The sequence below is a fragment of the Gymnoscopelus braueri genome (genome assembly GCF_963280865.1).
Source record: "Gymnoscopelus braueri genome assembly, chromosome: 16".
Classification (NCBI taxonomy): Eukaryota; Metazoa; Chordata; class Actinopteri; order Myctophiformes; family Myctophidae; genus Gymnoscopelus; species Gymnoscopelus braueri.
Window position 1 is genome coordinate 17390592 of NC_137616.1, and position 26727 is coordinate 17417318.

The following is a 26727-nucleotide window of genomic DNA, read 5'->3' on the forward strand; positions in this document are numbered from 1 at the left end:
ATCCAGTTTAAGACCGTGGTGCTAGCCTATAGGGCAGTGAAAGGAACAACTCCTTCTTACCTCCAGGATATGGTCAAGGCTTACACCCCTGCCCGACCACTTCGGTCTACCGCCTCGGGGCGACTGGTTGCCTCGTCACTCAGTGGTCCTTCTGGCCGATCTACACGGTCACAGCTTTTTTCTGTTCTGGCCCCACAGTGGTGGAATGAACTCCCCACTGGTGTCAGGACAGCAGAGTCACTGCCCATCTTTCGCCGCAGGCTGAAAACCCACCTCTTCAGGAAACACTACCCTTCCTCTTTGCCTTGCTTAACCTTTTAGCAAGTACCCAGAACCGAGTGAGCCCTCTGAATACTTGTACTTGTGATTCCTTCCATGTGGCAGAGGTCTGAAGGACATGGAGCAGGACTCCTCGTCCATGGAGAAGAGGTTTGCTTACAGGATGCTCAAGAGGCTGCTGAAGTACGTGGACTCTGCCCAGGAGTTCATCGCTCATCTGGGTGAGTGTGTGGCATTTGGCTTTAAAAAAAAAAAAAAAAAAAAAACACACCGATGCAATTTTCTTGAAGTGTTGGCTTTAAAATGAAAAACCCCAAATACAGTTAACACACAGATGCAATTTTCTTTAAGTGTGTTTTGAAAATGTATTAAATTCCATAAACTTGCCCTTGTCACACACCTTTCAAACGTTCCTGCAGAGGCTATGGCTACCAGCGGAAAGACGGACAAATCCCCTCATGACCAAGAAATCAAGTTCTTTGCCAAGGTACAACACTCCCTTGACATTAAATACAAGCTGTATTGATCGTATTGAACATTGAATTGTTGAATTGTTTGATGGCATAGGACTTTTTTCAAGCTCTCTAACCCCCATCTCTTTTTTGCTACCAGGTGTTGCTCCCTTTGATAGAATCCTCCTTCAAGAATCACTGTCTCTACTTCCTATCCACTCCCAGTAAGAACCTCAGCAGCTGCGGCTACGCCTCTAACAAGGAGAAGGAGATGATCACCAGGTATAAAGCACTGAAGTATTAAATGCTACTGTACACATTTGAAGTGATGGTAGAATAGCTTATGTAATCCACTAAAGCCTTCACTTACACTGTAAGGGGTGTCAAACTACCGTACCGGCTCACAATGGGGTTAAATCTGGGCCCAAGGACTATTTTGGGGGGGAAAGAGCAAAACAAAGCTGCCATTGTGTTAACATCTAAATGGAGGCAGCAGGTACCCATAAACACCCGCTGTGTGTGTATAAACCTTACACGAGGGCCCTGTGTGCCGGTGCTGCACTGAACTCTGGGAAGGAGGGACAGTCAGGGACCTTGCAGGAGATATTGAAGTCATTTATTGCCCTCTCTATAAGAACTGACATAACTCATGAAGCTCAATTGGGAATATTTATTTGTGACCGTCACTGAGGAGTTTGTGGAGCTGGTACAGAGGTGTTATGTCGCAAAGATGTGACACTTTTGTCATAAAATAATATTTTACACAGCCTACACTGAAGAAAAAGAAAAGTAGAAAAATTAATGTAATTTATTGACAACGTTTCGAGCCAAGGCTCTTCGTCGGGTCATCGGGTTTTGACCCGATGAAGAGCCTTGGCTCGAAAAGTTGTCAATGAATTACATTGGAGCAGATGAGTGTGCGGGTTTATTCTTTTTTTTCATGTTACTTTCTAACCCAGCACCTCAGCCAAGTGATGGGTGTATTAGTTTGTGTTCTATTAGTTTTTGTATGACACAGCCTACACTGCCACAGTAAAGTCCACTGGTAGACCAGAGGCTGCTCAAACATTTATTTTCTTGGACTATTCAAGATTGACAAAGTTGTTGCAGACAATGTTTGAATTAAGCCGGTACTCAAGGAGTCTTTATTTCTTTATTAGCCTATTTATAATTACGTACCGCCATGTGAATAGATAGATAGATAGAATATTTTATTGGCAGTTTAAAAAAATCTAAACAATATCACCACTTAGAAAACGCCAACGTGGATTATACACAAAAAAGCCGAAGCTTGTTTCCATTGTGGTCCACCTTGAGACATAGAACAACACGCAAGGAACTGTACAAACAACCATGAAACAAAGAAATGAAAACCTTATAAAGTTAGAAGCAATACATATAGGACAAGAGGTACCCTAAGAGAAGAATCCAATGCAGAGTGGGCCATCCGGGGTATGGATCTAACTATAACCAGTTAGTGTTGAGATGGAGCCATGATTTAAGGTCATTCTTAAATCTTGCTAGAGAATTTAGAGATTTCAGGGTTGAAGGGAGTGCATTCCACTGAGTAGTGGCTGCGGGGGGAACAAGATCTAGATATGTAGGTAATTATAACCATACAGTATTAATAGCACCAGTGCAGACACTCGCTCCATCATAGAACTCAATACTGTCGGTGTGCTGAAAGATTGTTGGATGCTGAGACACTGCAGGCAGAAGGCTCCTGTACACATCTGACAAAGAACGAAATGCAAATAAAATAGTATGCCCATTCCTGTTCAGTCCTGGACCTGAAATAAATTGGCTAAGAATGTTTTGTGCGTTGTGACCGATTAGGATGACAGCAATTGCCTTTCAGCACTAAGAGCATGCACGCACGCACACACGCGCGCACACACACACACACACACACACACACACACACACACACACACACACACACACACACACACACACACACACACACACACACACACACTTAACACACAGACAAATAGTTACTGTATCTAGCACACACAAAGTTGCATTTCGACCAATCCAATACACCCCTGTCTTACAACATGCACTGTAGTGAACAGTGTTAATATTCTTTCTGCATCGAGATTCACACTTAATCATCGTATAACATGCTTTGTAAGTCTTCTTGTTCCACTCTGTACCTTTGTTTTCTTTCTTCTCTCTTCCCTGCTTTCTGTTTACTTCAACTCTCACTCCTTTCTTTTCCAGCCTGTTCTGTAAGCTGGCAGCTCTTGTCAGACACAGGATTTCCCTCTTCGGTAAGGATGGTGCTACCTCTGCCAGTGTGTGCCTCTGTGCTTTCATTGTATGTTGATTGATTTTCCACATCATGGCGTTCCTCTCACAGGCGTCGACTCTGCAACGATGGTGAACTGCCTTCACATCCTCGCCTGCTCGCTTGACACAAGGTATGTGCGTATGAATGGCTGCATACTTTGAAGTGCAAAACAGAAACCTCCTTTTCTACCCACGTTCCTCGCACTGCTGCAAGCTGTAACAATTAAATTCTTTTTGCAGCCATTTGACAAATTGGAAATATTCTTGTCACCTGTGCATTCGATTCCCAGACTCACGGTTTCATTTTGTGGGTATTTTCCATGAACATTTAGAACGGTGATGAAGTCCGGCACTGAGCTGGTGAAGGCCGGGGTGCGAGGGTTCTTCGAGAACGCATCCGAGGACCTGGAGAAACTGCATGAGATGCTGAAGCTGGGGAAGTTCACGCAGTCCCGTGCCCAAATGAAGAGTCTCTCCCAGAACTTAAACTACATCACCACGGCACTGCTGCCCCTCCTGACCGCACTGTTTGAGCATGTCACAACACATGGGTTCGGAAAGGACCTGCTGAGTGAGTCGCCTTACAGATTATTTTACAGGGTTATTTGGCTATTTTTGCTATTTTGATGGTGATTAATTGCGTTGGTTTTGTGTTGTAGCAAATGACGTGCAGCTGCACTGCTACCGCATCCTCACCTGTTTGTATTGTCTGGGGACGGGGAAGACCATCTTTGTGGAGAGGTATGTAGTTGTTCATTTCAAGGACCACCACTTTGACATGCAGTAGGCCATATAGGCCCCCATTTGATGTGGGATCTTCTTTTAATCCCTGGAACACCAATCTACCCTGTAAAATCCTCTGCATTCATTTAACTCAGAGTGTGTACAAATGGAACCAAATTGACTATTGGTCTATTTGGACCCCTAGTGGTCGAAACAGGGTCCTAGTGTATGAAGCGATGGAGCGGGGCCACAGTGAGTATCAGGTTCTGCTCAGCCTAGTTGAGTCTTGCATTGGCCAGACGATCCGAGATCTCCACCTACTGATCCAGTTCTAGCTACTACATTGAATTTAGATGTCACCAGATGTATCGTTAAGCGGAGATCTCAGATCATCTTGCTACGCGAGACTATTCTCAACCTGTTACTATTAGACCACTACTGTTGGTCTTGTTTTTTTCCCAAGCTGAAGTCTAAAAGTCCCCTTCTGAAGAAGATGCTATACTTTACTGTGTAGCTATACTACATGTAGGTTTATTTGGTTTATTATATTTGGTTTCTTTTAAATTAAAATAAACCAAATAAACCAGGTCATAGAGAACCAAGCTCTTTGTATTAAGTACCAATGTGCCATTAATGTGCATATTGATTCCTGCTGTATATTATATTTTATTTGGATGCTGTTGTCTGATCATTCCAGGCATCTGCCAGCTCTAGGCGAGGGTTTGGCCACCTTGGTGGCAGCCATGCCCGTGGCCTTCCTGGAGCCTGAACTTAACGCTTACAACCCTCTCTCGGTCTTCAACACCAAAACACCCCGCGAGAGGGCCAGTGAGTCTAAAGCACACAACAAAAACCTATCACTTCCTTAACAGTAATAGTCCATGAGCCAGAGCCCCAAAATTGAGCAATTATTATCGAAAGAGTGGGCAAAACCAAACCTATATTAAATTGTTCAGAGGGTCAATACGAGTAAATAAATGTATGATAACCTCACCACAGGAGCAGCTTTTTCATGGTTATCACACATTTTGTAATTTTCCCCATACGTACATGACAGGTCAAAAAATGACAAAATTTTAAAAAGAGTTATCATAATGAAACTTCCTGAGTTGATTACTTACATGAAGACAATGATTTATCGTATTACAAGTTTTCTGAAATTGTATATTTAAATATTGCCCAAATATTTGCCCAAATTTGCATAACTTTCCAGAATCAACATTGGACAAAGCCAGAGTCAACATACTTATTTCATTTTGTTAAGATGTTGGATTCAAAGGTTTTTAACGAGGGAATATTCAATATCTGCTCAATTTTGGGGCTCTGGCTCATGGACTAAATGCCTAATTTGCATATTTAAATATACAATTTGAGAAAACTTGTAATACGATAAATCATCGTCTTCATGTAAGTAATCAACTCAGGCAGTTTCATTATGATAACTCTTTTTAAAATTTTGTCATTTTTTGACCTGTCATGTACGAATGGGGAAAATTACAAAATGTGTGATAACCATGAAAAAGCTGCTCCTGTGGTGAGGTTATCATACATTTATTTACTCGTATTGACCCTCTGAACAATTTAATATAGGTTTGGTTTTGCCCACTCTTTCGATAATAATTGCTCAATTTTGGGGCTCTGGCTCATGGACTATAACTGTACTACTTGAGAGCCTATGATGACCAACATGATTCCTAAACGGAGTGCGTAGGCTTTGTTCAGACTACAGGTAAATCCAAGTTGTTTCTCAAATACAATCTTTGGGACTGACTGTTGACATTGTTATTTGTAAGTGTTCAGATTGTATTTGTGTATTCAGACTTCATTGACCCATCATTGGCTGCTGTGATAACAACATAGGCGTGAGTAATACTTAGTTTATAATTCATATGTTGTACGGTGGTGTCGCTCACAAAGTATTGCAAAGTGACGCATTGTGAGCTTGTAGATCGGCTGTTTTCGACGAGCAACACCGGTGTACAAAAAAATATAATTCAGCCTTCAGTGTCCGAGTGTCCAGGCTGAGAAACATCTTTAGAAATCATATTTGAATCGCATTTGAAACCACTTAGGAATGCGAAATCTGATTAGCAAAAAAACTGTTTCCATGTGCTTTTTTGCTGTTCAGACTTGATCAAATGTATCTGATTCCAATCTCAATAGGCCAAAAATCTGATTTTGACTGCCAGTGTGAACATGGCTTTATTGCACTGTGCAGAGGCATTCCAAGCGTGTGTGATTTTCCTTTGTTCAGTCCTTAGTATGCCAGACACCGTGGAGGAGATGTGTCCAGACTTGCCAAGTCTGGATGGCCTGTTGAAGGACATCCATGACATCTCAGAGTCTGGGGCACGTTACGCTGAGATGCCACAGGTCTGTATGATCTTCATTGCACATAGAAATGCACTACATTTTCTGAGGGTCAAATGTAGTTTTTAATTTAAAGTACTGCTTGAAAATCTAAATTTGGAGATCTGTAACATCATTCTAGTACTATGCCATATAATGCTACACAGTAAAATAAAGTATATATACAGTACGCATATAAACTGAATGAGTTTGCAGCAGGGCATTGCTGATCAGTATGCATGCTCAGATAACCTGTCGTGGATGAAACAAAACAAAGTCACAGTCAAAGAGTTTTCCTCTGTGCTGTGCAGGTGATAGAGGTGATCCTTCCCATGGTGTGTAACTATCTGTCCTACTGGTGGGAGAAAGGTCCCGAGAACATGCCCGAAGACGAGGACTGTTGCACCATGGTCACCTCTGACCACCTCGGCAGCATCCTGGGAAACATCCTCAGAATCCTCAACAACAACCTGGGCATCGACGAAGCGGAATGGATGAAGAGGATTGCAGGTGGGGATGGGGGGCTCAAAGCAAAAGAGAACATTTTAACATTTTTCGTTTCCAAAAAAAAGCTCACAACGCAAATATATAGGGCTTAAGTGGTTAACAGACATACTGTACACTTAAAGTCATATTCAACTTTTACTTTTTTCTTCATTGACAACCCTCGTTGAAAAAACATACAGTTGCACACCGCTGTCAAAAGGAAATAAAAAAAAAAAAGCTTATTTCAAAAGCTTATTTCCTTCAATAATGTTCAACCGCCAGAACTGGTTTCACTCAGCACGTACATCATTGATTTAGTGTAGCTGTTTTAAAATTCACGCTTCTGGTAAAATCACAAACAAGGACATTAATGATTTCCTCATCACTTTCAAATCCAAGGCGCAGGTGGCCAGGTGGACATCTTTTGTACCGTTATACTATTTTAAGTTGTGTTACCCTACTACTTGTTCTGTACTGGTTCTCTACCCATACCCATGCATCTTTGATTCATCCATGTTCTGCTATGGCAACTGAATTTCCCTCAAGATCAGTAGAGGTCTGTCTATCTAGAATGTGTGGATCCCTCATGCCTTGTGTCGTTCTGCAGTCTACTCCCAGCCAATCATCTGCAAGGCTGGACCGGGACTGCTGAGCAGCCACTTCCTGCCCACCCTGGAGAAACTGAAGAAGAAGACGGTGAAGGTGAGATGAGAGGAGCCTGTTTGACAATATGCTACCTAATAGACAGCAGAACATAAAGTTATGCTGTACACCATGTAGCCTGTGGCTAACGGTGTATTTCTGAACACACTAATGCTGACTGCTGAGATTCTACTTATGGACTTGTCAGTACTGAGAGTGCTTGGAACTGAGCCAGCCAAGAATATTTTATATATATATATATATATATATATATATATGTATATATATATATATATATATATATATATATATATATATATATATATATATATATGTATATGTGTATATATATATATATATATATATATATATATACACACACACATACACATACACATACACACACACACATACAGACACACGCTTTCTCTCATATGGAGAAAAAGATCATGTGAGCTATTCCTCGTGTTAATGTCACCCGAGCATTAGCGTTGTTTACTACAATGTAATTTTTTTTACTTTACTGATAGATTTTGCAAGATGGTCTTCAGAATGAAGAGTTCTAGGTTGTGGAACGCTTACGGGTACTGGTGAAGGGTTTTAAAACATTTAGGTTTCATATAGTTTTTTTTTATAGGGGTGGCCATAACTGAATGGGTTGGGTGGCCGTCTGGGAATCAGATCCGCTCCGGTCTGCTCAGTCTGTGTCACTGAGCAATACACTAAACCCCTAATTGCTCCCCAGGCGCTGTATTAATATCGGCCACTGCTCCTAATAGTTAGGATGGGTAAATGCAGAGGAGAAATATACAGTAACAAAAAGGTCTTTTACACACTGGAAGTGTGAATAAACAATCAGAAAATGCATCTGCGAATATTTCACATCAAACTATTAATTTGGTGATGCCTCATTCATACAGGTTGATGATTTTATTCACATTTGTTAATCTACCTCGTTTTGAAAAATAATGTCGCGTCATCGCTTTGTTATATTTGCGTTCTGTGTGGATGGGTACTCTTTAACACAAGCAGCCGTTTAATCAATGGGAATTAATCGCACGTAATAAATGCTCACAGTGTGTAAGGAACTTAGTTAACAGCCAGGTGTTTACAGTGTGCTGCTGATGTCTTGTGCTCCTAGGTGGTGTCTGAAGAGGAGCTGCTGAAGGCAGACGATAGAGGGGACAAACAGGAGGCAGAGCTGCTCATCCTGGATGAGTTCGCTGTGCTCTGCAGGGACCTGTATGCCTTCTACCCCATGCTCATCCGCTACGTGGATAACAACAGGTAGACTTTTCATCCTTCTTCTTTCTCCCCTACACAGTAGTGGTGTTGATTTAACTCTGAGCGTACATGGATGAATTGACTTTGAAGCTTTTGCTGTGTACCCTGCTGTTTTTCTTTGGCATTGTTTTGCACCTTTAAAGGTTTTAACAAGACAACAGAAGGAATCATTAAGATCCTGACACAGTTAATTTAAAGATGGACTTTCTAGAATGGTCAAACAAAATAATTTTTTTTTCCCTTCACAGCACCAGGAGATATCATTGTTCGAAGATTTAGACTCCAATCCACTTCCTGGTTAACTTATGACTTCAAAAGCCTTTATCTCGGCTCCTGTGTACTTTTTTTTTTTACAATGTTAATTTAACTATTTTCAACTGGCTGCAACTATGGAACGGATTACCGAATGTTTTTAATTTTTTTCCCCCGGTTGTACGAGACCTGTATGTGTGTAATGAGGGGATCACCGTGAGGACGGTGATCACTGAAAATATTTTGTGACTACTTGAAAAAGGTTAAAAATGGTAAAAAAAATCAGGCACTCAACGTATAATATTTTAATAAACCTCTGGCACCCCAAGTGTTAAGATGCAAACGTCGGGTAGTGTCTGACATTACACAAGCGCCTCAGTGCGGCCTCAGAGTCGGCACACCGGCACTTCTGAATTAAGTGATTATGAATGTGGTTGTCATTACAATTTTACTGTAATCCACAAAAGTGTGACTGTTAATTCCTCAATAAATTGTGTTTTTATCAGCAGTTTCCAGTTAAGCTTATCAAAGACAAATAAAATTAGGTTTGGTCAGCGTTTGCAATATATTATAGTCTATAACCAGCAATGTGTGAATGATAATTCTGTGTATCAAATATAATTTTATTCCATGGCAATCAATGTAGGACTGCCTCTTCCAAGGGCAGAGAGGGAGAGAGCGTATAGCACTGGGCATACGGCATAGCCTGCTCTTAAAGACAATAGCATCTGGCACGCTGATTGGTTTTATTAATGTAACGCCCAAACCACACCTATGCATAATGTAAGGGGTAGTGCAGGTGTTTTAGGGATAAGGCTGGTGCTAGATAGCAACGCGGCCACGGGAACGCCCCTTGTGCGATGCTAAATCCCCAAATAGTGGGTAGCGTGACTTGGGCGCAAGATAGGGCCTTGTGTCTGCATTCTTATGACCTTCAGCTACTGTAGCGTACATGGAGCTCAGAAAGAAAAGCCACCATGGAGTTACATTGTAGTTTGTTGTTTATGTCCACCCCAGGTCTAGGTGGTTGAAGGAGCCAGGTGGAGACTCAAATGAGCTCTTCAAGATGGTGGCTGAGATCTTTATCCTCTGGTGCAAATCACATGTAAGACACGTTACAACAAACCGCTGTATTATGCAATACTAGAAGGTCAATAATAGAATATAGCATTATCAGTAGTAATGTATAATTATACACTGTCATAAAGTATTATACAGCAATAATACAGAATAAATATCATATCAAACAAAACAATCACAATATCTCTTTGAGATGTCATTCATGACATTCTCTTGTTCTCTGTCATCTTCTACTAACATAGAACTTCAAAAGAGAGGAGCAGAACTTCGTGGTTCAGAATGAGATCAACAACCTGGGCTTCCTCACTGGAGAAGGAGGAAGAGCTCAGATGTCCAAGGTACATGACAAAATGTCAAAACATACCAAATCACAAGTTCAATCCCATCAAATAAATCAAAAGTTCTCAACATCAACTCTGTGAGTTTCTCATTTAGCCTATTAAAACCGGGAAAGCATCTGTGTCATTTTATATTTTATATATATATATATATATATATATATATATATATATATATATATATATATATATATATATATATATATATATATATATATATATATATATATATAGCACATTGGTTGGCTATTCAAAAATAGCAGATATACAAGCTCATGCGCTTGTAGATCTGCTGTTTTTTGGGGGGGGGTAAAGTTTGAGCACCACTGATATACAGTAGCAACATACGTTTTTCAGTAAGCTGTTATGATTTAGAAGACATTTTTAGAATCGGCCTCAGGTTTAGACTGACTCAGGGGCAGGATTAATTGGATCTGGTCTTCTCCAGGGGAGACTTTTAACTTCAGCTTCAAGGGGTCACTCACCACCCCAGCCACAATCGGCAGCGGCGTGAACAGATTGTTGCTGGGTGGTGAGTGACCCCTTCATCCCGTCAGAACTCTGTCCCGTGGTAATGAAGCCCAGGATGGGAGGCAGATATGTCTTCAGTCCCTCTGGGTCTAATTGAGGATATTTTTTCTTTCCCGTTCTCTCGTCCTCAGTATGTCAGCACTTAGAGGAAACCGCTACACCTAAATGTCCCATTTTCCCTTGATGGGATCCCCTGAGCGCTGCAAGGCTTGGCATTTCGTTGCCATTGCTAATGAAAGCAAAGAAACCCATTAACAGCACTTTTGTAATGCCGTGGGTGTTGAAATTATGCCTCGTTGTATAGATGGGAGACATCTTGCACGGCAACTATTAGTTAATGCTTCCTTAATTGAACTGTACACGGGACATTTTATGACTGGTGGGTTTTCTTGTGGACATTTTCGGCAGTAAATATGAGTGAGGCCATTTGTCTTGGCCTAACAGTCACTCGCCTAGGTGTCAGTGGGATAAGTTTGATGTTCATGTGCGCCAGCAGAGCCAGTCAGTTTATTTATTTCCACTCTTGGGGGACATTCCCTGTGATTGCTTGGAGTGGAGGAATGTTCCTCAGCTACTGAACCCTGTGGGCTAACACGCACACGCACACGCACACGCACACACACGCACACGCACACGCACACGCACACACACTTCAACTCAAGCATCTGCCTCATCTTATTCAAGTTCTGTAATTTACATTAACCTAAGGCACACTATTTTTTGTGGGTTGTTGTTTTTCAGAGTACCTTCTCATATCTTCATGGTAAACATGAATTTGTTGTATATTTGACCTGATCCTGTTGTTTCACTGAGGACATTGATCCCTCCCCCTGTCCCTCTGCAGTCAGGCGGGGACCAGGAGAGGAAAAGACCACGTCGTCGTGGGGAGTACTATACCATCCAGACCTCCCTGATCGTGAACGCCCTGAAGAAGATGCTCCCCATCGGCCTTAACATGTGCACGCCAGGTGACCAGGAGCTCATCTCCCTGGCCAAGATTCGCTACAGTCTGGTAAGCCTGTTGACTTTGACTCCTGTCATAATGGGGCGAGTGCGATAATTGTACATTAAGGAAGGGAATAGCAGCTTTTTCCTTCTTTTTGTTAGATCCAAGTTATGCGATGCAGATATATGTTGGTTACTTGTTCACATGTTGTTAGCCTCATAGCATAATTGCTGAAAAAGTAACTTTTGGGTCAAATTGACATTTCTGCCTTAACTCTACTCTCCTAACACTGCTGCTTCATTGTGCCTTATTTCCTATGTCCTCAGCCTATCAGAATGCTTGTTACATTCCAAGATAACTTTCTGCCTAAGTCATTTTAAGTCAACTAGATGACTTAGGCAGATAGTAATTTTTCACTTCTTCTTTTCTGAAAACCTTAAAAATATGACTTAGGCAATAATGCTATGAGGCTAGCGATGTTATGTTATTTAGATACAAATGCTAAGTATGTTATTAGATAGCATGTTGTTTAAGCAGATGCTAGGTTTGATGTTCACCGGTATCCTTGTTAATTGTGGCACTTCATTGTTTTCTTTGCACTCTATTTATGTGACCATTTACCTGTCATTTATAAAAAATAAAATAAATTAAAAAAAGCCTGGGTACCAAGGCTAGTCATTAAATGACTAGGCTTGGTACCCAGGCTTTTTTTTGTATTTGGGTTAGGGTTAGGGTTAGCTGTCGCGTCGTGCCTCACTAAATACAAGGTAAACTGAGACCTCTTGTGGCTTATTGCTTTACTCTAGTCTACAGCATATCTGTCCATCACAGTCCAAGATTACCAGACAGTATTAATGTAAAATAAACAGTTGGTCAACCTCTCTCAATTTTTCTATGTCCCTGTCCCAAAAACAGAAAGACACAGATGATGAAGTGATGGACCACCTGCGACAGAATCTCCATCTTCAGGACAAGGTAGGCTAAATATGACAGGTTTCAGAGAGATTATAATATTCATTGCTTTAATAGAGTCAATGTCTTAGTCCCCAATAGTGTCTATTGTCTGTGTGTCTATGTACTGTACAATCAATTATGTGTGGGGTTGGGAAGGTTACTTTTGAAATGTAATCTGTCAGTTTACTGGTTACCCTCCTAAAATTGTATTAAGTAATTTTTGATTTCTGTTTACTTTCTAACTAAATGTTTTCAAAGAGGATAGTGTATGTAAATGCACCCCATTGTCCTTATATAATAATATAATATTATAATGCATTATAACTATTTGTGTCCGGGTAGCTCAGTCGGTAGAGCTCTCGCTTTTAGACCACAAGGTCATGGGTTCGATCTCGGGCACTGCCAACTCAGCGTATGAGTAGCACAGCTTGGGTGCGGTAAGTCGTGCGGTAAGTACTGGGAGCTGATGGTAGGTGTGGGGCTGCAACTCAGCAATCCATCTCCCAGGGGTCTAGCGCATTGTACCGGGGACAGACTCCCGCGTGTTATCGGCTGATACCGACAATAAGCCACTCCCGACCGACTTACTTATAACGCATTATAGACCCAACCTTAATATAAAGTCTCACCAAGAAGTCTGAATAATGTTGTAATAATGTATGTTTTTCATTTTGTTTATTTAACTTCACACTAGGTTTACCATCATCATCTTCAATATTATTAGCAGGAGTAGATGTATAATTCTAATAGAAGTAGCGTTATGACAATGTGATTGTGTTGTAGACTGATGACCCAGCAGTCCAGTGGCAGATGAACCTGTACAAGGATGTGGTGATGAGGACAGACGAGCCAGTAGACCCAGAACACACTGTCAGCAGAGTCCAGAGCCTCTCTGCTGCTGTCTACCACCTGGAACAGGTCCAATCACACACTAGAACTTCTTAAAGCCCCATTATGTTTAGTGGCGCAGCGGAAATAGCTAATCTACAAGCTCACAAGCCTGTGTAGATCTGCTCTTTTTGGCGTGTGACACCAGGATAAATCAGGCGTTAAATTACTACTTGGTAATCATAATTAAAGGTTAAAGCCTTTTATCATTTGTCGCACAACTGTTTGGCAGATTTTCAACTGAAAACCTTTTGAAAGCAATTTTTCAAGCGACACAGTTGTGCGCCAAATTATGAAATCGCAAAAAAAGAAAATGAACTGGACATAATACTTTAACCACGTCCATCTAGTTCCTTAACCATTTAATCAGTCATTTATAGTAACTAAGTGCATTTACTCAAGTACTGTTCTTACGTACAATTTTACGGTACTTTTACTTTACAATTGAGTACTTCTTCCACAACTGCGTTTAACGTTGTAATTTCTGGGTTCCTAAGGTGGAGGGTCCTCTGAGAATTAAAAGCGCCGTATGGCAGAAGCTGTTGTCGAAGCAGCGTAAGCGCGCCGTGGTGGCGTGCTTCCGCATGGCTCCGCTCTACAACCTACCCAGGTGACTCCCACGCACTGCGACATCCGGCACGCTACCGGAACAAATGCTATCACCATCCAATATCAATGTTGACACGCAAGGATTTTATATGACGAAACAAAACAAGTAAAACATGGCTCAGTCTCCATCTAACTGAACGCAACAAACTGTAAAACACAGTAAAGTCATCTGTTAATTCATCTATTTTGTAACTCTGAGAGTGTAAAAATATAGCCAAATGGACCCATACATGTCCACTTGATTACATTTATACACACAAACGCTGAGGATTTCACTGTGTAATTTCTTGATTGTGGAAAAAAATACCTCATCGCCCCCCACCCTAACGACATTCTCTCCTCTGTGTTGTTTACATGCATAACACCACGCCCCCCCCCTCCCACCTCCCCCCACCCGCCCAGATACAAAAATAATAATTACTTCCTCAACGGCTATCGGGAGGTTTGGCTGGAAAGGGCGTTCAAAGCCTCCAGTTTTGACCGTCTGTTCTCCCTGCTGACGGTAATGTTGCAACTACGGGGCGAATGCTTCATCTCTCAATACACCCCCCTTCCCCCCTCCCCTCCATCCACCAGGCTATGGACTGACCTCCACCTAGCAACCAACTGTCACTGTATGACACTGTTGATTCTGATTGGTCAGCCAGAACAATTGAGTGTTAAATGAAACAATGAATCCTATTTCTTATAATACTGTATAAGAAAGAAGATAAAGGAATGGAAGACGGGTAGAAAAAAGAGAGGAAAGAGGAGTGTAAAGGAATGAAAGAGTTTTATTACTGTAGACACAGTACACAGTAGAAGGGTTGATTTAACTCTGACACCCTTAAGGGTTTACACTTTTGTGTGTTTTCATATGACCTAGATCAAGTGAATGAGGAGCAGTAACCAAATTTGTTCCTATCAGTTACAGATAATGATGATGACGTTTTGCCATTTTGTGTCACCTGGCACAGTCAGAGAAGGACGTGTCATTTTTCAACACATCCACGTGTCTAGTTGGGGATTGCTTCTGCTTTTCCCATAAGCGGTGGGGTCTAATCAGTTAATGGCAACACAGGCTTCACGCAGACGGCGGCGTCGTCCCCGGACAGGCCGTGCATCTTGAAAATGACACATCCTTCAGATCAGTGTGCATGTTCTCCTAATCCAACTTCACAGCCGGACTGACGTGACTTTGACGCGTCACTTGGTGACCAAAATGTGACCAGTCAGAAGAGCCAGTGGATCCCACATCGAAAACCAATCACCACCCCCTCCCCTGCCTGAAATGCACTTCCTGTAACCCCGCCTCTTCCTCCTACCCCCCTTCCCCTTACATCTCTTCCTCCAGAACTCACCAGAACTCCATCCTAATGCCACTTTACCTCCCACTCCCCCCCTCCATTCCTCCCCTCCCCCCCTTCCCCAGGCATCGCGCTATCAACCTCTTCATCCCGGGCTATCAGAGACAATGGATAGAGGCAGAGGAGTACTCCTTTGAGGAGAAGCTAGTGCAGGATCTGGCCGTAAGTACTGGGCTCGCCGTGCCCGCGCGCCCCGTGCCCTGCGTTGGCACCCCCCTGCCACCGGCCCTGTCTGCCGAATGCTTCTTTAGCCCCCCGCCCGTCGAGCCTTGGGAGCGCGGCCACCCCGCCGTGGGGACCTCGGGCAAGGTGCCAGGGGCAGGTGTTCCCTGCCGCACCGGCCGTGCCACCAGGTCCGGCTCCAGGCAGAAATCCGTCAGGGGTCACAGGCTGCATGAGCAACTCAGGCGGCGACATGGCGCACGCTGCGCTCGAAAAGCACGCTATGCCTGTCTGCCGGCAGGGGTAAGGAAAGGGGGGGCCCTTTAGACTAAAGGCCCCCACCGTCGCTGTAGCTGTGTTTTCGCTGTACGACCCGGAGCCAACCCATCAGTTTTCGTTTCGTCTCCTGCCTCTGTAAGTCCTGTAATGTGGCTCTGTGAGGTGGCGTTCAGTGGCATGCTGTCGATCACATTTCATACTAGATCCTATATGTATATGCAGAGGTACGGCTCTTTCATCTCACTTAAGTGGATAACTTATGGATAACCAACTTATATTAGACTAATTTTAGACTGGCTTAAATATAATTTTAAGGTGTACAGAAGCCCATCAGATCTTACAGTACATTGTTATATTCGGGGGGGTGGGGGGTGGTAATGTAGCTGTCAGAACGACTGCAGGATCCTGCAGTGCGAAGGTCCCAATTCCAACAGTTTAGTGTCTCAGAGGCCGGTGTAGATCTGATCATCCTTCCTTCATCCAGCTTTTGGTGTACTCGTCACGTCAGAACATCATTCTTCACTTTCGCCCTCACAGCTCCCAGACGGCATTAAGGGTGATTTATACTTAGTCTCACGCCGGAGTCCTGCAAGACCGTAGTTGTGCTTGTAGATTAACTTTTTACAAAGCGAGACACCAGCGTGCGACCAAGTATAAATCAGGCATTACCTGCTTGCACGTTGTTTGACCGCTCTAACACGCATGAAACGGAGATCTTGGTTCCATCGTCCATTCCACGACCATCGCCTTTCTCGTCCTGTCCCCCCCATGGATCACCAAGACATGACTAAAAGAAACACTCATTAGCATGCTAATGCTCACTGAATTATCTGTGATGCAGTGTGTTTGACAAGGTGTGTGTGAACGGACAAGTATTTTTCATAGCATTAAGCATAAAGTTACAATCCATAAGCCTTATGTCCGTTGTCTCCCTCGCTCTCTCAATGGAGAGAGTTAATTGCAAAAGTGTCTGAGCTACAGCCAAGACGGCGGATCTATGGCAGTCAATGCCCGTCTGCTTTATTGACATTGTCAACCAGTAGGACCCCAGTAAATGTATATCACTGGAAGAGTAGAGAGAACATTTGGCAAAAATAGCTCATCTAGAAGCTCACAACGTTTGTGACCTTGTAGATGGGCTATTTTCGACGAAGAGATTTGGTATAGAGGGGAAAAAGTTCCCTGGGGAACATTGTTCAACAAAGTCTAGGGCATAGCAGTGGTGGCCATGTTGTGGTGCCACGGATAGAAAACCCATTCATTTTCCCCATATAGATTTCCGAAAATATTCAGATAAATTGTTTTAAGCCTGGAACCAAGCCATCCAGGCTCCTGGTGAATCATGACCATAAAACATGTGATTCTGTGTCCAAATATATTTGAAAACCGCAAAAAGGGTATTTATTAAATAAAGTATATAATTATATTAAAATATTTGTATATACACAGAATCAAATGTTTTATGGTCATGATTCACCAGGAGCCTGGATGGCTTGGTTCCAGGCTTAAAATAATGTAAATAAATATTTTCGGAAATCTCTATGGGAAAAGTGAATGGGTTTGTGGCACCACAAAATGGCCACCACTGCTATGCCCTATATGGTTTAAGAGGTTAAAACAAGTCTCGTATTCCAGCTTTAAGTATATAAAATGTATATAGTCAGGAAAGTTCTTAGAGTTTCAGCTGTGGCACAGTGCATTGTTTTGAGTGGAGCTGTATGAGGTGAACGCTGTGGTGTGTGTGACAGAGCTAATACCCCCTCCCTACCGTGCAGAAAACCCCCATGAAGATAGCGGAGGAGGAGGAAGAGGAGGTGGCTGAGTCGCAGCCAGACCCTCTCCACCAGCTCATCCTCCACTTCAGCCACAACGCTCTAACTGAGAGAAGGTGAGACATAGTGGTGGGGCTGCTCCCACCCAATGTAGAGCGGTGGCTCTCAACCTGTGGGTCGGGACCCCCAGGGGTTGTCCCCACATGATTTTTGGGGGGGGGTCCCCAGATGACAGTGAAGTGACAATTTGTAATACAAAAAAAAAGAAAGCAAAGAAAAAGACCGTTACTGTATCAAAAGTAATCTACAAACATTGGCCAAATTGTCAAATAATAGAATTATTATAATAATATTTTTTTTGAAAATAGCCGATCTATTTATCTGTGGAACCGAGTCAAATAAAATGTAATTCCTCAACTTCTACATTACAAGTGCTTATCAGGGTGGGGGGGTCTCCAGTTTAAATATGATTATTTTGGGGGGTCACGGCTGAAAAGTTTGAGAGCCCCTGATGTTGAGGAAGTTATTTTCAAGATGTAATCGATTGCACATTACTTGTTACTGTCAATTAAAATGTATATGTTACATTACAATATTACCTTCTGTGCCAAGTCATCTGTTCTATTGCTTTTCCATTACTTTCACAAAACACCCTCAAATGAAGTGTAAATGGTCGAGGCATAATGTTAAATGGAAGAGGGCAGGCTAAATGGAATAGAGGAGAATAACACAATAGTGTTATTGGTATTAAAATATCATGATGAAACTACTCAGTAGCTGCAGTGCCCTCTGCAGGGTGTGTAACCTATTACTTTGAAAGACTTATTTTTTTCCACAGACTTCATTAGTGTGCATGAATTTATTTGTAAGCTATGATTAACAGAGGTTCTGAAATTAATAGTGTTAATGCATTCAATGACTTTGTTAGTCATAAAAGTAATATTATATTTATTATAGTAATAGGTTTTTGGTCTTCTACTTCATTCAATTCTAATTGATTAATTTCTACACATGACATGTGTTTGCTTCTTCTCAGTTCCTTGGATATAGATCCTTTATATATTGCATATGCAGACATGATGGCAAAGGTAATGAGTTTTTTCCGATCACATAAAATCTTGCTCTCAGATTGTACAATTTCCATGCTTTATGCCTGACACATTCTTATACAACATTGTATTGACCTTTAAAAAATGTGTCCTCAGAGTTGTGCAGAGGATGAAGAGGAAGAAGAGGAGGAAGGGAAAGAGAAGTCTTTTGAGGTGTGATTGTTTTCCATATATATTGCACCTGACAACAATAGCTACGTTGGGTGTCAGCCAGGTGCAGCAAAATCTAAACATACAATTTGCCAATTGCTGCTTCACTGTGGCTTTTAATCCCGAGCTTTCAGGGAGGACACAGACATTTTGTATAACCTTAGAAAAAAAAAACGTTGAAACAAAAAACAGTCAACGTCTCGCCACCAATGACTTCAGGTGAGCACTGTTCTTCTTCTTCGTAGAGGACGGCGGTGCAGACAATACAGAGTGGGAAATGGCGTATTTTCTGGTGGAAGGGGAAATAGATTTTACTGCTTCACCCAGCAGATGATGCTCAGATGAGTGCATGCCCCAGTTAAGTGTCTTGCTCAAAGACACTTGTACACATACTGTAGACTGGGCGACCCAAGTGTCGCACAGGCAACCTTCTGCCGATTCACAGACAACCTCCCACTGAGCTACGGCTGCCCAGAGGCCGACATCGTCTACGGAACAGGGACGGGGGTGTATAGCCTGAAGGTCGGTGTGGCATTGCGGCACTGATGGTCACTGTCTCCATAACTGCGCGCCCGTCTCGCCTCGCTGCTCCTGATGGAGTGTTTCTGTCTCCAGTGCTGACGGATGAATTGGTCCCCAGGGCGGCGAATAATGAGAAAAAGAATACTTATGACTGAGAGCACGTCGCCTTGAATGTGAGAAGACAAAGATCCCATCAGTGTGTGTTGATCATCATGTCTCGACCTCGTGTGTGTGTGTGTGTGTGTGTGTGTGTGTGTGTGTGTGTGTGTGTGTGTGTGTGTGTGTGTGTGTGTGTGTGTGTGTGTGTGTGTGTGTGTGTGTGTGTGTGTGTGTGTGTGTGTGTGTGTGTGTGTGTGTGGGCCCTCAGGAAAAAGAGATGGAAAAGCAGAAGATCCTGTATCAGCAGGCGAGGTTGCATGCCCGCGGGGCCGCTGAGATGGTGCTGCAGATGATCAGTGCCAGTAAAGGTAATAGTTATAATGGTTTTGTCTGGGATGTTATATGCATACAAATGGACCCATTTATAGCGCACGTACGCACACACACGCACGCATACGCATTAAATCAATAACAAATCACACAGAAATAGGGGAGTGAATCTTTAGATATCTCACAATTTGATTTTGATGGGTGATGATTTGATTCAAAATGTATGCTCAATTTATTACATAGAGGGATCGCTCATTCACACACGTGCACGCACACACACACGCACACGCACACACACACACTATCTGTGTGTCTGTGTCTCTCTCTCTCTCTCTCTCTCTAAATAGAGTTCAGTTTGACATGTAGCCATGTACTGTGTACGCCATATACTGTACTTCATTGTACAATGTTGTTGCGCAAAGATTTGCTATTTTCTTTTATTTTTTTGCTTTTTAATGTCCAAAAATCAAGTGAAAGTGACTATTGAGACACAATGTGTCTCTGTTTTGCATGCCCTTCTCTTATCACCAACCTTCATCCTCTCAATGGCACCATCCCTATACTGTATGTGTTGATTGTGTTCACAGGTCGCCTGGGCCCCATGGTGACCTGCACCCTCAAACTCGGTATCTCCATCCTAAATGGAGGCAACGTGCAAGTTCAACAGGTCAGCGTCACACCTTCTACTTCTGCTGTATATCTCTACTCTCAACCACTTAAACCTTCCATACTTAAAGACGGGGTGCCGTGATTTTCAGTGATTCCCCCCCCCCTAAAACATAATCATCAGGTATTATGGTTATACTAGGAGGAAGATTTGTTTCAAAAAAGTGTACAGAAATTGTTAAAATTATGTTTTTATGTGGACACGCCTCCAGTTCATTAAGTATACCTGGTTCTCACCTTAGCACCTCCTCCACCACCGTAGCACCACCTGTCCTAGTCCCTCCTCCTCCTCATGCCCACACCTGTTGTGTTATGATAATGAGGGGGAGGGTATGTTTTTACTATGTCACTAAAGCGCTGTTTTTCTATTGGCACGTTTGACCCTCAAGGTTTCAGCCTCCAGGTAGAAACTCAAAATAGTCAGAGAAGACATAAAACACCACCAGGGGGCTTAATGAAGTTCTATCAACCTCATAGACACATGAAAAACAGAAAAAGTGCAAAACCATGGCACCACCTCTTTAATAATCTGGACCTGAGTTGGCTCTGCACTTGGTCTTCTCTTTTTCCCCTCTACACAAAATCTCTTCACCAAAAATAACGATCTACAAAATAACAATCTACAAGCTCACAACGTGTCATGTCGCGATGTGTTTTTAGATCGGCTATTTTTGGCAAATGTTCCCCCCAGAATAGGTAGCCTATACTAGGGTTGAAGTGGTTAACCTGTATCTGTGTTTCTTGCTTACTGAGGTGCTGCTATGATTACTGAATCATCAAAGCTCTATCTGTTGTTCACTTAAGAAATCCTGTGAATGCAACAGCATCTAGTTGCTTTGGCGTACGAACACAGGTGCTCCTTTAGACGAAAGCCATGTTTGTGTGCACATAGTGTTGTACGTAGTATGTACTGGTTGTACTGGATAATGCATGTACAGTACACCAACTGATTAAGTTTAATCTAGGCATTTTGACTGGTGCACATTTGTTTAATGATTGTCCTTGTTCTCCGCATTGCAGAAAATGCTTGATTACCTGAAAGAGAAAAGAGACGCAGGCTTTTTCAAGAGTCTGTCAGGACTTATGCAGTCCTGCAGGTACTGTGAACTAGCAACACCACACACACACACACACACACACACACACACACACACACACACACACACACACACACACACACACACACACACACACACACACACACAGACAAGACACACACACACACACACACACACACACACACACACACACACACACACACACACACACACACACACACACACACACACACACACACACACACACACACACACACACACACACTCACACACTCTCACACTCTCTCTCACACACACACACACACACACACACACACACACACACACAAAAGAGAACATATAAAAACAAAATCTAATCTAATCTGTATTTTGCTTGTCGATTTTCCCTGCAGTGTCCTGGACCTGAATGCATTTGAGAGGCAGAACAAAGCAGAGGGATTGGGTATGGTGTGTGAAGAAGGCTCAAGTAAGTGAAGATGGACGCATACCATATATAGGCTTTTTTTTCTATTATTTTAATGTTTTATGTTTTTTTTTTTTTGCTTTATTGTTAAATGATTTGTACTATAATGTATGTGTATGTCTATTGTCTATGTATGTGTTTTCTGTAAAGCACTTCTGCTTTATTCTTGCTCTGTAAAGCACTTTGAGCCGCATTTCATGTCATGAAAGGTGCTATACAAATGAAGTTTATTATTATTATTATTAATGCAGCCTGACATCGTGTTGCGGGTTCGAATCCCAATCCCGACGACCTTTGCTGCGTGTCATTCCCCGTCTCTCTCTCCCTGTTTCCTGTCTCGCTCTACTATATACTGTCAATAAAGCCCCAAAAATATAGATTTTTTTAAAACTAAGGGAAAAAAAACATTCGCACTATTCTAACAACCTCGAATCCCAGAGCCTAATCGTATCCTGTTTCACAGAGCAGGAGTCTTTGATTGGTCTCTGAAAGTACTTGAAGCAGAGGACACAGGACATGCCACCTTGACATCCGCCCCCCACTCACTCACTCACTCATTCACACACACATACACAGACACACACCATTATATGAAAGTCTGGCTTTTCATTCTCTACTCTTGCTGTACATTTCCACTGAGTGCTGTCTTTAACAATTCACTGATATCCTTTGTCTCTTCTTACAGTTAGGGAGTTTGATTTGCCTTTGACCTATATTTGATCTCACAACTCGGAACTCATCACATGCTAAAATACGTCATAACATAAGCTCAGAACAGCTTTTTCTAATATTACCACCCACCCCCTTTCCTGAAAACTATTCTTTTACTTAACTGCATGATGTTGTCCTTCTGTCTTTCATATCTCTCATGTTGTAATTCAATGATCTCTCTTTTTGCTTATGTCTGCGTCTATTGTTCGTTTGTCTCCTTCCCGTCATTTAAAAAAAAACGTCGATGGCAGACCGAAGTGAGCGGGGTAAATAGCAAACTAGATCATCCTCATGCGCCTATGCTACCACCCTGAATGTGTCCACCATCATTTGTGGCCCACTCTTCCATGCTTTATTCAATATAGCTCTGCCCCTCAACTACCCCTACCGTATCCAAATGCATTAACCAAATGCATTAATGATCGACTCTGTTGTACAGGGACGTAAGCTGCATTGTGAACTCTTAGAGTGTAGATACAAAATGGATAAATGGATTCTCCGCAATCCATTACCTGTCCATGTGGTAACTGTTTTCACTTCTTTCATGTTAACATTACTAATGCAAATCTTATTACTCCAAAACACATGGGCTCTCAAAGCTCTCAACATCATCTCCCCAAATATTTGACCAAAGGTTTGTAAGTCTTGTCCACAGCTTAGGCCGTGTGTCCACCAAACCGTTTTTTTTGTGCTGTCACCCAAACGGCCAGAGTTGAAAATATTTCAGTTCAAAGCGACCTGATAAAAAACGTGAACGTGCAGCGCAGAATAGAACAATTGGAAACATACAGCACACTGCACTCAGGAAAGAAACGCCTCGGTGGACACAGCCCCTTATAAGCAAAGCTTTTTTTGCTTGCTTTGGACTTTGGGGGGGGTCTATTTCACAAAGCTGGTTTTCCTGTACACACGTCTAACTTTCACATGGTGTAGCCCTACTGAATGGACTACCGTTTGGCATCAAAGCGGATAGTGGAATCATGCCTTTCTGAAACGATCCACCTCATTGTTTTCTCCTCGTAAGGCCAACATTCTGCTACATGTGAAAGTTACCAGGCTAACCCCAGCTTATTGAAATGTCCTGGTGTATTCACTCGATTAATATCAGAGCATTTTCTTACTATCAGCATTTTGGATTCAGATTTCGAACCTGCAATCTAAAGGCCCGTGGACATCTAAAATGAGAACATGAAACCCCCTGACTGTGCTGCGCGTCTCAGACCGGTGGAGTTTCATTTCTTATTTTACACCATGTTATGATGGCGATGGCATCTGTAAATGTCCATGAACATGTTCGAATAAAAGAGCAGCGTTCACTGTTATCTTCCATCTCCCAAGGCACGAAGGTGCTGCAGAACGACGAGTTTACGAAGGACTTATTCCGGTTTTTGCAACTTCTCTGTGAGGGGCACAACGGAGGTGAGAACAATTTACAAAATACCCCGAAATCCACACACGTCACATGAAAGGAGCTGTCTACGTATTTGGCATTTCACGCTTGGGCATCTATAATTACTGAGAGTGTCTCTTATGTTCACGTTAGATTTCCAGAACTTCCTGAGAACTCAAACAGGGAATACAACAACGGTCAACATCATTATCAGCACTGTTGACTATCTACTCCGCCTTCAGGTGACACGCGCACACACATGCACGCGAGCACACACACACACACACACACACACACACACACACACACACACACACACACACACACACACACACACACACACACACACACACACACACACACACACACACTTACATGGTCATTTTCAACAACAACAACCTATTTTGGACATGTCATTATACAGTAGGCATCATCGTACAGCAAAGTATATAAGACTGAAATGGTTAAAGGGATAGTCCATCCCCAAAAAATATTGTTTTCTATTGATTAGTCCATGAATTCATGGATATGTTTTTGTTTTTGTCGCATCCCTAAGCCAATAATTTGATGACCAGTGGGCTGGTAGGCAGTGGTTCCGGTAGGAGACACAAAGGAGACTCTTTGTGTCTCCTACCGGAACCGCTGCCGGTCATCAAATGGAATGCGACAAAAACGAAAAAATATACATGAATTCAAGTCTTCATGAAAAAAAGTCATTTTGGGGGGGAAAGCTCTTTTTTTTTACACTATTGACTATATTCACACAGCCATAGTGCTTTTATGTCCCACCATTGGGTTGGGGTTTCCTACCAAGACCTAACCTACCTAACATAACATCACTGCTGGGTGGAAACCTTGTGTGTCCAAAAGCGTTACTTTTCAGGAAATGGGGGAAAAAAGAGTCCAATGGATCCAGTGTGTGGATCCATTGGACATGTTTTTTTATTGTGCAATTTAATAGCCTATACTATATTTAATATATTTTCACTACTTTTTACATTCTTGTACGACGAAGTAGGGCATTCATTTATGGGGGGATGGGGGGGGGGCAATATATATGGAGTTACAAGGTTTCTGCCAGACAGCTGCTGCTTGAATCTGGTAAATCCAACATGATCCTGTCTCTTTAGGAGTCTATCAGTGACTTCTACTGGTACTACTCTGGGAAAGACATCATTGATGAGACTGGACAGGTCAACTTCGCCAAGGCTTTAGCTGTGGCCAAGCAGATCTTCAACTCGCTGACTGAGTATATTCAGGTAACACCTGAGTGCCATGTATCCACCAGCAGCCATACTGAAATATACAAACTGGTGTATGGATGAAATGTCCACACTGGGGCTTATGTCCACCTTTTATAACAATCCAAACTATGATTCTGATCTGAGCTTTGCTGCTGTGTATGTACAGTTATTTCATTGTTGTATCCAGTGGTGGAAAAAGTACTCACATGTTTAACTTTTTTTTAAACGTTTTTTTAAGCTCACAATGCGTCGCATCGCATCGCGACGCATTGTGGGCTTGTAGATGTATGTAGGCTTGTAGATGTATGTACTGTAGGGCTGAAATGGGTAATGTATGTTTTGTAATAATAATCAAAATCTACCAAGTAATTAGTAACTAAAGTTTTCAAATAATTGTAGTGGAGTAAAAGTATAATATTTACCTCTGAGATGTAATGGAGTAGAAGTAAAAGTATAAAAAAAATTAAATACTGAAGATACCTCAAAACAGTACTTGAGTACATGTACTTAGTAACTTTACACCACTGCTCGTTTCCCCTTTGCTCTCTCCAGGGCCCGTGTATTGGAAACCAGCAAAGTCTGGCACACAGCAGACTGTGGGATGCAGTGGTGGGCTTCCTGCATGTATTCGCCAACATGCAGATGAAGCTATCTCAGGTACAGTATGTCGCGTATGACAGTGGTTTTCAAAAATGTGTGTGTCAAGGAGGACCCCCAAAATGTATATGTACTTGGCAGCGCACCCCCATTTGAAAAGAGTTTGTGTAAGGGAAGGTGCCTGCATAAGAGAAGGTTTGTAAAATGTTATTTAAAATGTTCCACATTATTCCAAATCTTTCAAAGCGTTGTGAGCTTGTAGATCTTACAGAACCTCTTACAGAGCCTTGCCATAAAAAAATACTTTCAATATGATTTGGTATAATAAATTAGTATACTTGTATCAAAAAGATGAGGGACAAGAGGGGCTTCATTTAGAAAGACCATTTTGGGGGAAAAGAAAAAGTAGTAATAAAAGTAAAAAGGAAAAGGATATCAGGTTGAAAGCTGTTAATTGCTTGTTCAATGACACATTGTTTTAGTGAATACTCTGTGATCTGTTGGTAGGACTCCAGTCAGATTGAGCTGTTGAAGGAACTGATGGATTTGCAGAAGGACATGATCGTCATGATGCTGTCACTACTGGAGGGTAAGCATGAGGCCATCAATGAAACTCTAAAACAAGATATTTAACGGGAGAGCGGGAATATCTGGTTTATAATAGTTCTTGTTGAAAATACATATTATTTATAATTTATGAATTTAGTATGTAAATTATCCA

General features: G+C 42.2%; 1 protein-coding gene across 2 annotated transcripts in view; it reads left to right on the forward strand.

Moving 5' to 3' along the window:
• LOC308103350 (ryanodine receptor 3-like) overlaps positions 1-26727 on the forward strand; it is a 137596-nt gene that overhangs the window by 93782 nt on the left and 17087 nt on the right. Inside the window, exons 52-83 of one of the 2 annotated variants that reach the window (XM_080453269.1) lie at positions 385-500; positions 699-766; positions 892-1013; positions 2958-3007; positions 3097-3157; positions 3359-3597; positions 3686-3767; positions 4447-4577; positions 6004-6122; positions 6410-6608; positions 7192-7286; positions 8368-8513; positions 9780-9867; positions 10085-10180; positions 11556-11723; positions 12573-12632; positions 13395-13529; positions 13997-14109; positions 15520-15616; positions 17671-17783; positions 18704-18755; positions 18873-18929; positions 19816-19915; positions 20465-20544; positions 21564-21640; positions 21994-22067; positions 23027-23041; positions 24114-24194; positions 24319-24407; positions 25296-25424; positions 25962-26066; positions 26514-26595. In XM_080453269.1, the coding sequence (XP_080309395.1) occupies positions 385-500; positions 699-766; positions 892-1013; positions 2958-3007; positions 3097-3157; positions 3359-3597; positions 3686-3767; positions 4447-4577; positions 6004-6122; positions 6410-6608; positions 7192-7286; positions 8368-8513; positions 9780-9867; positions 10085-10180; positions 11556-11723; positions 12573-12632; positions 13395-13529; positions 13997-14109; positions 15520-15616; positions 17671-17783; positions 18704-18755; positions 18873-18929; positions 19816-19915; positions 20465-20544; positions 21564-21640; positions 21994-22067; positions 23027-23041; positions 24114-24194; positions 24319-24407; positions 25296-25424; positions 25962-26066; positions 26514-26595 (3239 nt within the window). The remainder of the gene's footprint in view (positions 1-384; positions 501-698; positions 767-891; positions 1014-2957; positions 3008-3096; positions 3158-3358; positions 3598-3685; positions 3768-4446; positions 4578-6003; positions 6123-6409; positions 6609-7191; positions 7287-8367; positions 8514-9779; positions 9868-10084; positions 10181-11555; positions 11724-12572; positions 12633-13394; positions 13530-13996; positions 14110-15519; positions 15617-17670; positions 17784-18703; positions 18756-18872; positions 18930-19815; positions 19916-20464; positions 20545-21563; positions 21641-21993; positions 22068-23026; positions 23042-24113; positions 24195-24318; positions 24408-25295; positions 25425-25961; positions 26067-26513; positions 26596-26727) is intronic. The other variant, XM_080453270.1, reaches the window with a different exon arrangement.